Below are 16,074 nucleotides of genomic sequence, written 5' to 3' on the forward strand. Positions count from 1 at the left end.
GTGCTTGGGAAGGGAGAGAAAAAAACTCCCATCTCTGATGATTTATCCACTGATCACCCAGGAAGTGCATTTTATGAGTTTGGGAGCGGGGAGGGGGGGGTGGGGGGTGGGGGGGGGGGGGGGCGGGTTGCAGTTATGAGCTAGAACTTCATAAAGGCCACAACTTGAGTTATGCACTGGAGTGTCACAGAGCCTTTGGAACAATACTCAAGCACAAACCTCCCTTTGTTCAGTAGATGGTGATAAGAAAATTAAAAGAAAACAGTTCCACTCCACTTCATAAAAATAGGGTAGACATTAGAAATGGCAATTTTTCTATTGCAAGACTTGTTTGGCCATTCCTTATCGGACCTATTGCGCATTCAATACTTGCTTCTTCACTTTGAAGGAGGGTGTCATCCAATTTGAAAGTTGTGCCCACTCGACGTCTAACATGTGGAAGCTCTTCTCCTGATGTCTGTGGATACTCTTTTGGTAGCTTGCCTGTTAATTCCTATAATGGGGACACACGAAAAATTACAATAAATCTATTTACTGTTATAATGTTGGAGGTGCTGCAGCCAATTGTGCATAACTAAGTCTTGAAAACAGCAATGTGATAATACCCAGATCATCTGGTTTTATGTGTTGGTCGAGTGATAAACACTGGTCACACACTGGGGAGAACAACCCCTTGGTCATCTTCAAAATAATGGCATGGGATCTTTTACATCCAGCTGAAAGCCTTGGTTTAACATCTCTTCCGAAAGAGTGAACATTCAAAAGTACAGCACTCCCTCAGTACTGCACTGGATTGTCAGTCAAGATTTTGTGCTCTCAACCCATAACTTTCTAGCTCAGGATAGTGTTACACCAACTGTGTCAACCAGGTGACACAAAGTAATCATAAAAGAGACAAGATGATTGAACATTTGTTTTGAAAAGAACTATTTAAAGCAGTATAGTCATGAAGCCATAAAACATGCGATTTCAAGGTTATACTTACTGCTTCTCGTAAACAAATTTTCTTTAATTCTTCCATTTTTTGATTGAGAGTATCTTGCAGTACACTCTGACGCTGCTTCAATTCAATTAGCTTTTCTTTCTTTTGCTCATCACTGACTTCAGAGTCCTGAGAGCCTAAATGGATGCACACTATAATTACTACTGACATCTAAGTAATAAGAAAAACATGAAAATTATCATATGCAGCATTGGTGACTTTATGTTGTTCAAAAGTGCAAAATACAGAATAGCTTTAGCAACAGATGCACTCTCTGCAGGATCTCTAAAGGTCTTTGTGGTCAGCAGAAGCAGAATGCAGAATCTGCTGAGAAAGATGTTCTCTCTACCAGCTTGTAAGCATACCACGTCCATGTGCTGCTAGGCAGATTTTCATAAATCATTTGGCACATATATCAGTTGTAGAAATTAGCTTGCAACCTTGCAACCAATTTGAGAGCTTTCACTTGATTTTAAAATCAGAGGAAACCCCTTTTTGTACAATGGAGCCATCTGAGAATTGAAAAAGATCCTTAATTCCCAATTGTTCTTCAGTAGCTATTTGAAATGTTTATTACAAAATAAAATTGAGCGTGTGAAAAATTGTAAGTCATGAACACAAAAGTATATTTGCAAAATATACTTGCCTATATTGAATTTGTGTATATAAAAATATCAATACTGAATCCACTTAGATATAACTTTTTTCAGTTCCTTATATCTAAAAAGATCCATTAACTGGAACTTGAAATCAATACAGCGCATTATTCTCTTAAGTTGTCTCCACATATTGATTTTCACAGATGGCTGAGCATCTGTAGGAGCAACAGCAAAGCTACAAGTAATGCAAGGTTTTACTTGACCTCAGCATAGTCAATGGGCATTGCACAGGTTAGCTTTAAAAGTAGTGAATCTTTCTAAAGCCTGCCAAATCTCATTTTGTTCCATACAAAATTTACGTTTGGCTACAAACATAAAACAACACCAGATATATTTATTTGGCTGTATGTAGAGTGAAAATGCAATATTCAATTTAAACTTAAATATGACACAATGTAAAAGTTAGTACTTTTGATCCTGAGATTAGTCATGTTGCTCACTTGACTTTCTAAGCAAAGGACTTACAGGTACTAGTTGGAAAGCATGTTTTTGACAAAGCGAGTTTTGATTTATCGCTTCTAACGTGGTCCTGATGAGATAAACTAGATTAACAGGTATGCACTGAGCAATGAATCCTCAAAACAGACAGCAGCATTCTTTAAGCCTTTTGCTAACAAAATAAAATGTGTGTTTGAAACTACATTTCAGGCATTATTAATCTGTATTTTTGCAACCTCTGCCCTATTAGATGGGATAAGGGAGAGAATGAATGAGTAGACACATCAAATTATTTGGCACTCTGTTAAGAAAGCATCCAAATACAATTCATTTGAAGATAAATGCTGTCTGAATTGCACAAATAAGGTCTAAATTTCACACAGCCTAAATTACGCACAATTAGTAATAACAAAACAGAGTGCATTGTAACAAGCCTAAACCCTGCCAAAGAGAACAATCAATGACTGTGAAGCGAATAAGATTATTTCCATTTTGTGTTCACTTAATGAGATAATGGCAAAATGAGTTAATTCTGTTCATAATTCTAACATAAATTTAAACAGATTTTTCCTGAAGTGCAAAACATTTTTAGTACTGATTTGGAGATTTAAAAAAATCATGTGATAGTGTGCAGTTTGGTTAATTGTATTTATTATTTACATATTTTAAAAACTATGGATGCTTTAATAATTTATTTTCAATTTCTATTTATTTTCTTTGATGAAGATTTATGTTAAAGGGAAATTAAACACTATTGGTACTAAGTTACATATGCGAATGAACTAAAGCTGAACTGTTAAATATTGAAAAATTGAAGTAAAATCAGGACTGCATAGAAAATCAATAGTGCTCAGCTGCCCTCTTTCATAATGGAATCACACTTTATGACATATTGAAAACATGCAGAGCAAAGAGTTTACCTGAGGAAATTAGGCTGCCATTACTAGCTGTTATAATTGGATTCTTGCCATCCACGTTTGCCAGTTTAGAAGCTTTGGGCATTCCTGTATCGGTCAAGTCCATTGCAATATCACTGAGACTTCTTGCTGATGGAATCTTTGCCTACAAGAACAAAAAGAAATCGGAATTAAAATTACTTTCTCTCCAAAATCACAATAGGATTTCATTTGAGTCAGAGAGTTAATGAATTACATTCCAAATGGGTGTTCAAGTTCTCATGTTCATCTTTCAAATTTCAATCCATTTTCTGATCAACAACTTACTTTGCTTTGTTTTCTGTCCAGGTAGAATTGATGTTGACTTATTGCCATCACCCAAATAGATTTTATCAGGGAGGTACTTGCATACCATGTGTTTACCACCAGCCCAGTCTGCCCAAAAGTTCTTCTTGACAATGGCACTCTAAATAAAAAAAAGGCATCCAATAGGATTTGTTACTGTTTCAAGAGATTCCAAGGATCCAAGAGTAACTAGTTCACTTGAGATTTACAATTAATATAAAAGAACCCAACAGCAGAAAATGAAGATCTATAACTGCAACAAATATTTACATAGCACCTTTAATGTGGTTAAAATGTTCCAAGGTCCTTCACAGGAAGACCAAATAAAATTTGACACCAAGCCAAATAAGGTGACATTAGGGCAGACAGCCAACAGCTCAGGCAAAGAGGTAAGTTTTAAGGACCATCTTAAAAAAAAGGAGAGGTAAAGAGGCAGGGAAGTTTAAGAAGGGAATTTCAGGGATTAGGGCCTTGGCAGCCGAAGGCTCAGCTGTCAATGATAGAATTATTAAAATTGGGCCTGCTCAAGAGACCAGAATTGGAGGTATGCTTAAGTCTCAGATAGTTGTAGGGCTGGAGGAGATTACAGAGACAGGGAGGGCATGGGCATAGAAGTATTTGAAAACAAGGGTGAAAAGTTCGAAACTGAGGCATTGCTTAACTTGGAGCCAATGTAATTCAGTGAGCACGGGGTGATGGGTGAACGGGACTTAATGTGATGTGTGCAACAGGGTGTTGGATGACCTCAAGTTAATGGAAGGTGGAAGATGGGAGGTCAGCCAGGAGAGCATTGGAATAATAGGCAAAGGTAACAAACGCATGAATTTGGGTTTCAGCAGCAGAAGAGCTGAGACAGGGGTGATGTTAAAGAGGCAAAAATAGGAATTCTTATGTTATGGTGTGGACGTGTGGTTGGAAGCTTATCTTGGGGTTAAACATGACACCAAGCTTACAAACAGTCTGGTTCAGCCTCAGACAGTTGTCAGGGAGATGGCTGGAGTCAGTGGCTAGGGGAATGAATTTTGTGGCAGGGACTGAAGACAGTGGTTTTGGTCTTCTCAATATTAAGTTAAAGATAGAGGAAATTTCTGCTCTTGTGTCAACCATGGCTTCGTTGGTAGCACTCTTGCCTCCGAGTTACAAGGTTGTGGGTTCAAGACACATTGCAGAGACTTAAGCATAAAAATCTAGACTGACGGTTCAGTGGAGCACTGAGGGTGTGCTGCGCTGCCAGAGTTTTTTGGGTGAGATGTTAAACTGGGCACTATCTCCTTTCTAAAATGGATGCAAAAAATTGCATGCAAATTGGCTGTTGCATTTCCTACATTACAACAGGGACTACACTTCAAAAAGTACTTCATTGACTGTTAAGTACCTGGGAACATCGTAAGATTGAGAAAGGCCCTATATAAGTGCAAATCTTAATTTCTTTGGATAATTGGACAAGCAGTGGTGAAAATTTAGAGAACGGCATTGGAGACCATAACCTTCAATTAAACATTTGGAAAGTGAAGTGCTGGTATTAACTGCATGTTTTCTATTGTTTTGAAAGCAGACTGAAATGCATCTAACTTTTATTTTGTTAAACCAGTTAGATTTCTCTTGTGCTTTTTAAAACTCCTCCTTCAACTGAAAGGGCCAGATGGCGTGGACCATAGGCTTCTCCCTAGCTGCTTTCAATGTTATTTCAAGGACTAAATGACACGAACTGTGCTTTTACGGGTTAGGTGAAGGGCTAATGCTGGCCCAGTGATCAAACCTTACGAAATTTTAGACTTAGATTTCAGGAAAATGCACCAGCTGTGCTTCCTCTATGAAGCATTTATTATCTTAATTTCCAAACAGCTGGCTTAAAAATATAAACAAGAAGAGCAGGAAACCCCAGTGACTACATTCTAAAATATAGGAATTGATTAAAATTGTATCTAGCCTCATAATGCTACAACATATGAATTAAACACTTGGAGCACATAAGCAGCTCTGTCATTTTCAAGTGCACACTAGATACATGCAGGAGGGAAAAATGTATTTTACTGGATTTTCTCTATGCCATTCTGCAGTTGGAACTGATAGTGGACAAATGGATGCAGCTTACAAGTTACTGCCACTTTGAATTGTTAGGCAGAAGGCTATCAGTGGGACTCCTCTCCTTTCACTCGCTGCATTGAAACAGGCAGCATTCCAGATGAACTTGTGCCAGCCACCATCAAGACAGAAACTGTAATTATCAACCATCTTAACACATGACCAAAGTAACCTTCGCAAGATATTTAACATACCTACAGGTCATGAAGCATACAAAAACACAGATGTAGAATGCAAACAATTAAAACTCCTCTTATTGCTTTTATTTCACCAACTCCACCCCCTCCCAACAACCCACTCTGATAACTGCTGAATAAATCACATTTTCCTGAAAATTTATTAGTTTCTTCAGCAGTTAGGCTTGAACTGGCCAGAAGCCAGTAAAATGGGAGCATTTGTTATGCTACTTTCCCCAGAAATAAATCTGGCAACAGAAATGGAATGTAGAAAACAGATTGCAGCTGCTTAGGCAGCATAAAAATAAAATTTAAAACACAAACTTAGTGCTAAAGCCTGCATAGCTGCATGCGATAAAGATCGTATAAACTATTAAAATATGGATGAAAACAATGATCAAAACTCACACAGATAGCTCCATACTAGAACTGGCGACCATTTCTAAAAGCAACGTATGCTTTTAAAAAGAAATAATTTGCTCTGAAAATTCATCCAATCCATTGGAAGGGTGTTTCTAATTTTGCAGAGAATTTCTCAGTAGAAGGATAGGTAGTGTCCTCCACATTATCCCCTGGTACACACCACATGTTCCCAGTGAATGAATACAGGCTTTTTTTTTTTACATACAAATGCATGTAATAATTATAGTTTGTTTCCTTCCTGCATTCACAGGCAACAGCCGACATTTATATAGTGCTTTTAACAGAGAAAAATATCCAAAGATATTTCACAGAGCCAAAAGGGAAACTGACACCAAGCCACAAACGTTTTGATCACAGAGGTGGATATCAAGGAGAAAGGGAGAGGCATATGAAGGTAAATCTAAAGAATGCGACATAGGCAGCTGAAGGTAAAGCCATTAATTAGTGGAGGGAATGGAAACAGAGGAGTGGTAGGTGCTCAAGAGGCAGATAAGAGGACTGGAGGAGGTTAAACCCAAGAAGGACAAGGCCGCAATAAAATTTAAGCACTCAGGTAAGAATTTTAAATTTGAGCAGTTGGAGGGCAAGGAACCAATGTAGGACAATGAGGGTACATGACAGAGGCAAATGTAACTTGATGTAGGATAAAATGCTAGAGTTTTGCATGAACTCAAGTCTATGAAGGTTAGAGGCTGTTGTGGTTATGAACAGTTAAAATATTAATTTTGGTGTGGCAGAGCTAATGTCCAACCAATTTCATCTAGATAGTATCTTTAATATAAAGAATATTCCAAAAGCTTGGTGCAAAGATTATACTTTGAGAAGGGTTTTCAAGGAGGAAAGGTGGAGAAGTTGAGGGAGGGAACACTCAAGTTGGCTGGTGGTCGATTTATGTAGCACCTTTAACAACCTCAGGATGTCCTAAAGATTTTTACAGCTAATTAAGCACAGGTACTTTTTTTTTTAAGAAGTGGAGTCACTGTTAGGAAAAGTGGCAGCCAATTTGGGCATAGCAAGGCCCTCCCCCAAACACCAATGCAATAATGGCCAGCTGTGTTTTAGTGTTGTTGGTACAGTGATAAATTTCAGCCAGAACGCCAGGGGAACTTCCCTCCTTCTCTTCAAAATAATGCTGCAGGATCTTTAACGTACACTGTAGGGGACTCTCATGGCCTCAGAAAGATGGCACACTCAACTGTGCAGCCCTCCCTCAATGGTGGGGCTAAGGAAGAGGGAACTCACAAAAAGACCAGAGCCAGAGGAACAGAATTCCAGGGGTGGGGCACATACATATAGCTGGAGGTAATTGAAGGGTAGGGTACAGACATAGAGGCATTTGAAGATAAGCATGAGGATGCATTAAAATAAATGTGCTGAGGACAGGGAGCAAATGTTTGTCAGCGAGAAGGGATATGACTAGAACAATAGCAACTACAAGTGCAAAAAAAAGCAATAAACTAGCTAAAAAAAAAGTACAGCCAAAAATTACTATATTGCTGTAGGTTAATTGCGCTCAAGCCGATTAAGTGAATTCAAATTTTAGATAATCCATTACTCTAGACAATATTAATCTTCAATTTCAAAAAATAATTACTTACATTCTATGAACACATTTGTAACAAAACCCATTTATTAAACATGTTGCAACATGTTCAATAACTAATAGATAAAAGTTATGATATCAAAGAAAACATCTTACCTGCGAGGATCATGAACTTCAACTGCAAACTTTTTTTCGCGGAAGTATAAATTTTCAAGCTGTTTCCACTGGAATATCTAAATACAAGTAAAAGAGCAGGCATAAATTACAATGTACAATGATAATCCCAGTGAATAAAAGGAACTCTGAATGGTTAGGGTGAAAAAAGGTACAGCATTTAAAATAAATGGATACTGGAAATCCTAAAACAGGACTAACCATCATTATCACAACTCTCCATTCAATAAATTGTCTGTGTTACTGTAAAGATAGAGCATGTACAATGACTTCCTCTTCCCAATTACTAACATCTTCCCTTTTCATGTGCTTCATTGTCAACACACTTTGCCAACTCACTCTTGCAGTGAGCTAGTTACCATTTAAATCAGCAATGTGTATTCCATTTACTGACCATTCAGTTGCTTTATGAAGTGACTTGCCTTACAAAATCCTCTCGGGGTAATAAAAAAAAAAGACATTTTGTGAAACCTTAAAAGTATCAGGATGAACTTTCTATTGAAGGGAAGAGAAACTTCCAACCTGGCAATTTAATAAACCTGTAGCAAAGTCACAGGTAACTTTTAAAAAAAATCTTTTCTTCATCTCTAGATGTCGCAGCTCCCTATTACTTCCTGATACAAACTGTTGACACCAAAATTGAAACCACACCATTGACTACACAAAAAGCCTGAGGCACCACAGCCATTAAAAAAAAGTTTATTTGCACTCGCAAATCAACTCACCAGTTACAAAGGGTGAAGTGTAACATGTATTTTCATGTGCATGCTTCCTTTTCACAAGGCTCCTAGGAACCACTTGCTGCCTGTGCTTAAAACCATAGGAACCTTCCTCGTACTGCATCTTTAGTCTGGTTTCAGCTTCCTCTAAGCGAGTTTCAAGCTTTCGCACATTTACTCCTCCTACCATCTAATAATGCCAACATCGTCATCTACTTTTTTTAAAATAGGAAGTTACCTCCCAGAATCCATCTCCTCATCCAACTATTTAGCATGAAGCAAGCAAGGGGAAAAGAATTCACCTGAGACTATATGCTTTTCTTCTAGCACTTTAAAAAGAGACACAATCTGAGGTTTTAAGAGGTCTAGGCTATGCCGGTAGCGACACAGAGAATGTAACTGACACAGCAAAAGATTAACAGAACACCCAGCTCACACTGGAATTCCTTTCCTTGTTGAATGCTTGTATTCAAAAAATTCTTACTTGAGGCACTTTCAAGGTGGTGTCATTTCAAGTCAGCTGTCTGCGATGAAACCAGCCAAACTGGTTCTGCAGGACGTTCAGTAGAACACCAGTTTAATTATTACTTTCTTTACAGCTACGTCAATATGCCTACTGTTGCTTTGTTAAAGGGGCAACAAGATTCACTGATAATGGAGGCAGAACTGCTGGGAACATATCTAGACAATGAACAGATGAGAAAACTGACGTATGTTTAACCTTCTGATTAGAATTAAATTTCATTATGATGATTTCTGAAACTTATTTTTTTAAATAATCAATTCAAGCAACACATTTCTGTCAGTTGTACATAATTTAGATCAGTATTAAACCAACCTTTTAGCACATTTCCATACATACATATATTTTGGTCAACTAGCTCTCTGATTGTCAACTACTGTTTGTCTAGTAGGTAATGTATACTCTCAACCTGCAGGTAGACATCCCATATATCGGGCTGAATTTTTCCAGTCCACTACAGACAAGCTGGAAGGTGGGAGGGCTGGCAATATGGCAGGAGGTGTCGTCAGGAGAGAAGCTCAACATCTTTCCGCCTCCATGGCTTCTTGCCAGCAGTGGGAACCTTAAAGGTGCAACCATCTGATAGGTGGTCAAATAAGTCACTTAACTGCCCAATTAAGCCCACTTTCCATCCCGACCACCATACTGCCCACATTGGGAGGGCCTGCTGCCGCATGGTGGGACTGCCAGGTAAATCCTGGCAGTCTGCCAGAGAGTTCCCCAGGGGAATAGGTGCTCCATGGTCCACAGAGGAGCTGGGCCCCCACCCACTCTCTCCCCTGCCAGCAATGGCTGCCAAGGAGCCGCTGCTGCAATAACAACAACCCACCTGGGGCCTGTCTGCTTGGTGCTGGTTCCCCCGAAGAAGCTTATATGGCATCGAGGACACTCAGCATTGAGACACCGTCTTCCTAGTGATGTGGCCTCAACAATGGCCAGCGTTAATAGTGGTGCTGCTGGCCCTTTGATTGGCTGCCATCCTCAATTTTGTGATCATTCTGTAGGAGGCCTGTTAATTGGCTGCTGCAGGCAAACTACCACCCTAGGGTCCCACTGCCTGCCGGACAGGAGTCGGCTCATGCTTTCAGCCCTGGTAGCAGGGCTTCAGCTTCCGCTGAAAAGTTCAGCCCATCAAACCCAGAAAGCCTTGACACACATCGACACAGCCAAGGTTTACAGGCCCCAAAGTGGTGTGTTCAAGGACACAACTAGAACTTAAAGTACATACAAGTAACACTGATTGGTAAGTTTCCTGATGCTTTGTCTAGCCACAACCACCTTACAACATCAGCTTGCGGGTTATCTAGAGTTGAATGGGAAGATTTTCTAACCCTTGTGACAAAGTTCTCAAGTTCTAACACTAACCTGTTAGCAGGCATTTCTTGTTTCAGCTACCCTCGCCCAAAGAGTGGTGAGAATGTGGACTTGCTACCACAGGGAGTGGTTGAAGTGAATATTTTACATGTGTTTAAGATGAAGCTGGGCAAGTATATGAGGGAGAAAGCAATAGATGGCTATGATGGTAGATTTAGATGAGGAAAGATGAGCGGAGGCTTTGAGTGGAGCATAAACATCAACATGAATTGGTTGGGCTGAATGGCCTGTTTCTGTGCCATATACCCTATTGTAATGAAACCCTGTTTATCTCCATCCTTCCCTCCGGAAAATGGTTAATTGTTTATAACCTAATACAAAATTAGAACATGCTGGAAATACTTAGCGAGTCAGTCAGCATCTGACGAAGGGGTATTCCTGAAACATTAACATCTTCCTTTTTTTAAAAAAAAGGACAGATACTACCTGACTTGCTACCTCTCAAGAGTGGTTCTGAGCCATTCATGACAGCACTCACCTGGAGGATCCAACCTTTTAAAAAGATAAATGCAATAGCATTTGCAAACTACAAGAGTCACATGTTCAAGCACCATGTGATTAAACTTGCAGGAACACGTGCAGCATTGGGAACTCTGTATGCCATAATGAGTGCCACAGTTAGCAGATGGTGGGGAGGGGGGAGGTGGGGAAAACATTAGGAGCAGCTGTATTTATCTCTGAAACCTGTTCAAAATAGCTCATCTATTGTATATCATGTGATATAGTGTTAGCCATGGCTCACTGCTGGCATTCTTGCCCAAATCAGAAATTTGTAGGTTCAAGCCTTCAGCACACATTCCAGTCTGAAACTTCACTAAGGTACTGAGGAAGTGCTGCATTGTAGGAAGAGTCATCTTTCAGATGAGCTGTTAAACTGGGGCTCTTTCTGCTCTGTCAGGTGAATGAACAAAACCACGGGATCTTTTACAAATAGGAGCGGGAGGTTACCCGGTGTCTGCAACCATTATCAAACAGATTATCTGGTCATTTACCTTTCTATTTGCAAATTGACTGCCACATTATCCAACATTACAACCGGTGACTGCACTTTAAAATACTTAATTGGCTGTGAAACATTTGGAGACATGCTGTGGATGGGAAAAGCATCATATAAATACAATTTCTCCCTTTCTTTTTGGATCCTTTCGTCTTGTTCTGACAAATTCAGGCCTTCTATAATCATCAGTAAGAAATGCATCATGTAAGTGCACCTCTTCCAGGTTTCTGACTCAATTTAAGATCTTCTACTAGAAAATCTGGAGTCAATCTTTTGAAGAATGCAAAATCATTTTGGTCAATATAAAATTTTGAAGTAAAATTCCTACTTGATTTTTATAACCATAGTAGCCAATATTTCCACAACTTTCTTTCAAAAGGCTTGCTTTAATTTTCTTAGTCACTTTCAACTCAGATTACTAATTTATGCTTTTTTACTTTAGGTTGGAAAGCTGGCAGGTCTGGGTATTAAACCTAGAAGATAAATAAGTATGTTATAAGGCTTTCGTTTACATTCCTGGAATACCAGTGTGTAAAGTGAATACTGCCACTTTAACTTTCAATAGCCTGATAGCTGGATTACTAAAACTAATTGAGAAATACAGACATTGTATTAAGCCAATGGCAATCAAGGGATATGGGGATAGTGCAGCAAAGTGGCATTGAGTTAGATGATCAGTCATGATCTAATTGATTGGGGGAACAGGCTCAACAGGTTGAACAGCCTACTCCTTCTACGTTCAATCTTTTCCACACATAAAACGCAATCATTTAGTATCCTCATAAAAGTTCTTTAACCAAAACATTTGGAGAGAGATACTAAAATAAGTAGTGAAGTGAAATTTCTGTATTAGTTAGCTTCCCTAGCCTTGTGTCGTGTTCCCACAGACACACAATAACAGTTTAGCACTAAACCTCTAAACCAACAAATGAGTCAGTCCTGTGATAACTACCCTCAAGCAGTCACTTCTACCATGACCTTAATCATAACTGCTCCCCTGACAAAGAGACCTGCAGAACGAGTATAAAACTGGATTTCACGAGTAGGTGCGAGACTAAAGCCATGGGCCAGAAAATCACTCTATGCAGATTTAGTCATCAGGGAATCTACTGGAATGGTTAAACTGATTGGTTGAAGAGACATGCTGTGGCGTGCTCTATTCAAACAGGTCCTGGACCTCTTTTAAAAGGTGTCATGCTGTATCGGAATCATAAATCTACAGGTAGCTGTAAATGTAATGAATGGCAGAGCTTGTCATTGGCTGCTGACCACAAAATCCAGGCCTATATATTATTTGAAAGAAATATTGTAATTCTTATCTTGTACCTTCAGTCTATATCCTTATGATGGTCTGGTCTACACTTTACTATAGCTTGAAATCCTGAATTATTTCCTTGTCCTTGACTATTATCAATCCTGCAGTTGCCAAGTGGCTACTAATGGTCAACAGTCAAATTAAATACCAAGAATGAAGTACCAGAAAATTTCCAGGTTCAATTGATCTCAGCTACTATGAAGGCAAAAATGCCAAAACTGGCTTCAGCGCTGTTTGAGTGGGGAGACAAAACTGATAGTTCATTGCAATTAGGAGCAGAAACACTGTTTGAACTGGTTGTATGGGGAATTTGGGAGACGCCAAAATTAAGCTCAGCTGTGAGGGACCCCATGATAGAATAATTTGCCAATGCTCATCATCAAGGATCATAAGCGAATATTAGCTACCCGAGTTAGATACTGATGGTGACCAGTAACTAAGCGACCTTCAGCTGAGCAAAGGGATAGAAAAGGAATTTGGTGAGAAAAAATAAGGACAAAATTCACGCAAAGTTGGAGCAATGGGTAGTGTAAGACTGCAATCAGCAACAATTGGAGACTCCTCTGGAATATGCTGCAAGATGCTATTCACTTTAAAATAATTATTAAGAATCTGCATGATTATCTAATATGTGTAAGAATTTATTTTCAAGAGGCTGTAGAATTTCAGTAAATCTCAATAGCTTTAAGTAGGTATGTGCATAGCAAACCCACAGTCAATCAGATAATTTGACATAGTACACTTAAGTACTTGCCTAATGGACAGGCTTTTCTTCCTTTTGAACACACTACTCTTCAAATTCTTCTTCTAGCCTTGGTTCCCAAGCAACAAGGGAGGGAAGTCAGGATGGCTTCATCTCCAATAGCATTCTCTGGATCAGTCTCTCATTCTGACAGGGAAAGTACTACAGTCCAAAGGCAGCTGAGGGAAGAAACTCAGCAAGCCATGGGAAAAGACAGATAACAGAATAGCTTGGAAAACAATCTCTCCCCATTCACTGGCCCATCTCTAACTTTCTCAAATGACTACTGACCTGCGTGCCCATTTCTCACTCCTCAAATGGCTTCTATCTGGTTACTTCCTCATTCTCCCTTACCTACAGCACCAAAAGCACCCTAGTCAGAATCACCAATGATATTCTATTTAACTATGATGTTCTATCCCTCCTTGATATCTGTGCCTTTTAGCAGAGTTGATCACTTCGTCCGCCTCCACCACCACCTTTCCTCTTTGGTTATCTTAGCTCTATTTCTGCCTGTTGCAATGTTATCAGCTCATCTTCTCCAATAGTTTCATTCCTGCAAGACCACCTCTGGCATTCTCTATCGCCTTTTCCCTTACTCATGTACCATCCTTCAGCAAAATCATCGATGAATGTTGAGTTTGATTCCATATCAATGCTGATAACACAATTTTAGTTCTCGGTCACCATCCTGTACTCTGCAACTGCCACATCAATGTCTGCTAATGGACATCAAGACTTGATTGAGCCTCGAATTCGATAACTTAAAATTGACAGAGTTGAAATTATTCTGCTATGGTCATGACAGAAACTTTACACTCGGGTACTGACACCATCCACTTCCTGATTCACTTAGGGCAACCTTGACTGTGCAATCTTTGTATTATATCCCACACATCAGGTTATTCATCAACATGGCCCACTTCAATCTCTATAAGTGCCTCCTATATTCCTACCTCTTTTCTGCTGTCACCTCAAGACTTAATTTGTTCAATGCTTTTTCACCACTCTGCAAGTACCACCCAAACTAACTCAGCCAAAATTCTATCACTTGATGCCTCATCCTGCACTATCCCACATACTTATCGTCCATCCTCACCAACATCTACTGGTTCTCCATTGATTGGAACATCAATGTAAAAATCCTACCAAGGCTTTATTCTTTCCTATAGTTGCGAGCATGTTTAGCTCTGTGGCAAGCACAAGCTCTTTCAACCCTTGTTTCCCCTATCCCTACCCTCTCCTTGATTGGTGTTAGAGCCTTCAGCCATCTTAAGACCTACTCTGTTAACTAGGGCTGACTTTCTCCATTCTCAGAGTTCTTCGATTTCACCTACAATGCCTTGGAACATTTTGTGAAAGGCACTTTTATAAGTGAAAGACATTGTCATCTATTGTTTGCTGCAAATAAATTCAACTCCTCCATACAAAACGTTGCCTATTACATGATCATCCAGAGTTCCAGAGACTACAGCAATTAGATGGAATGACAACAGGAGTCCATTTAAAATAATGGGCTTGAACTGTGAAATTAATTAATTTAAACAAGCAAAACTTGCAGAGTATGTGTCCAGAAGCTGATGTTGAACAATGTTATTTGTAAAGCTATTAGAAGGAAGTTGATAATTAAAACCCGTTTTGAAATTGTATAGGAAAACCAACAGCACAAATCCATACAAACTTTTCCTGCATATGTAACCAAGCAGACTATTTCTCATTAACATAATCACTCCTGTATTTCATAATTAGTGTTGACACTAGCATTTTGCAAAAGTGATATTAACACATCCTTCAGCAAATGAAAAACATTGCTTTTAAATAGTATATTCCCAGCACAGCATTTAATAGATGTTTTACCTCATTATCCTGTTAAAGCATTATGAAGACCATAAAGAGCAATGAGTTTAATGGAAGCTTAGTACTTGTACTAAATATAATGATAAATTTGCCAAGGCCTGAATTTTGCACGTTGTGTGCACATGACTGGCAGATCCAGAAGCAGCCATGATTGCTGCTTCCTCCCGCAAAGTCAGAAGAATGCGATTTTACGCTGGCTGACAAATTAAGGGACGCCTGTGTGAAATGCACCCCCACATTGGGGTAGGGCTGTCATCAGGGGTGGGAGTGCAGCGGGCGCCAGGTCCAATGGGGACCCAGCTTGTAAACGGCTGAGGCAGCAACCTGAAAGCTGCCAGAAGTTCCAAAGGAAGCACAAGGAACTGTCCAAATCTAAGTTGAAGGTATGGCATCAGCAACCACTCAACATGCCAGGTGGGTGGGCAATACAGGCAGGCACTTTGCCCCCACTTCTCAGATGAGTGTCTGCGCACTCCCATGGAGGCAGTGAGTACCTGATGCCGCGAGATGGCAAGAGGAGGCCACCCCACCAAATGAAGCAGGCCTGGGCAGAGGTGACAGCCCAGGCCAGCGGGCACGACACGGTGCGCCGCACCTGGATTCAGTGCAGAAAAAGGTCCAATGATCTTCTGCACTCAGTAAGGGCGAGTACCAATTTGACATGGCACTATGTGGAGAAGTCTTGAAGAGTAGCCATCCTTTGTAGTGCTCAGGGGTGTAAGACTCAGCAGGCACAGGTATATGTGCCTTCTGTTACTCGAAGGCTGGGAGATCAGACTGGTAGTCCCGGGTGCACATAAGGGTCAGGTGTGCAAAAATGACAGCC

General features: G+C 39.8%; 1 protein-coding gene across 1 annotated transcript in view; it reads right to left on the minus strand.

Annotated features, from left to right (window-relative positions):
- Positions 1-16,074, minus strand: part of LOC144681750 (FERM domain-containing protein 4B-like) — a 250,803-nt gene that overhangs the window by 19,759 nt on the left and 214,970 nt on the right. Inside the window, exons 12-16 of the mRNA XM_078543692.1 lie at positions 7,704-7,780; positions 3,303-3,441; positions 3,000-3,141; positions 986-1,119; positions 374-493 (exon numbers count right to left, since the gene is read on the minus strand). Of these exons, the coding sequence (XP_078399818.1) occupies positions 374-493; positions 986-1,119; positions 3,000-3,141; positions 3,303-3,441; positions 7,704-7,780 (612 nt within the window). The remainder of the gene's footprint in view (positions 1-373; positions 494-985; positions 1,120-2,999; positions 3,142-3,302; positions 3,442-7,703; positions 7,781-16,074) is intronic.

The sequence above is a fragment of the Cetorhinus maximus genome, chromosome 6 (genome assembly GCF_964194155.1).
Source record: "Cetorhinus maximus chromosome 6, sCetMax3.hap1.1, whole genome shotgun sequence".
Lineage (NCBI taxonomy): Eukaryota > Metazoa > Chordata > Chondrichthyes > Lamniformes > Cetorhinidae > Cetorhinus > Cetorhinus maximus.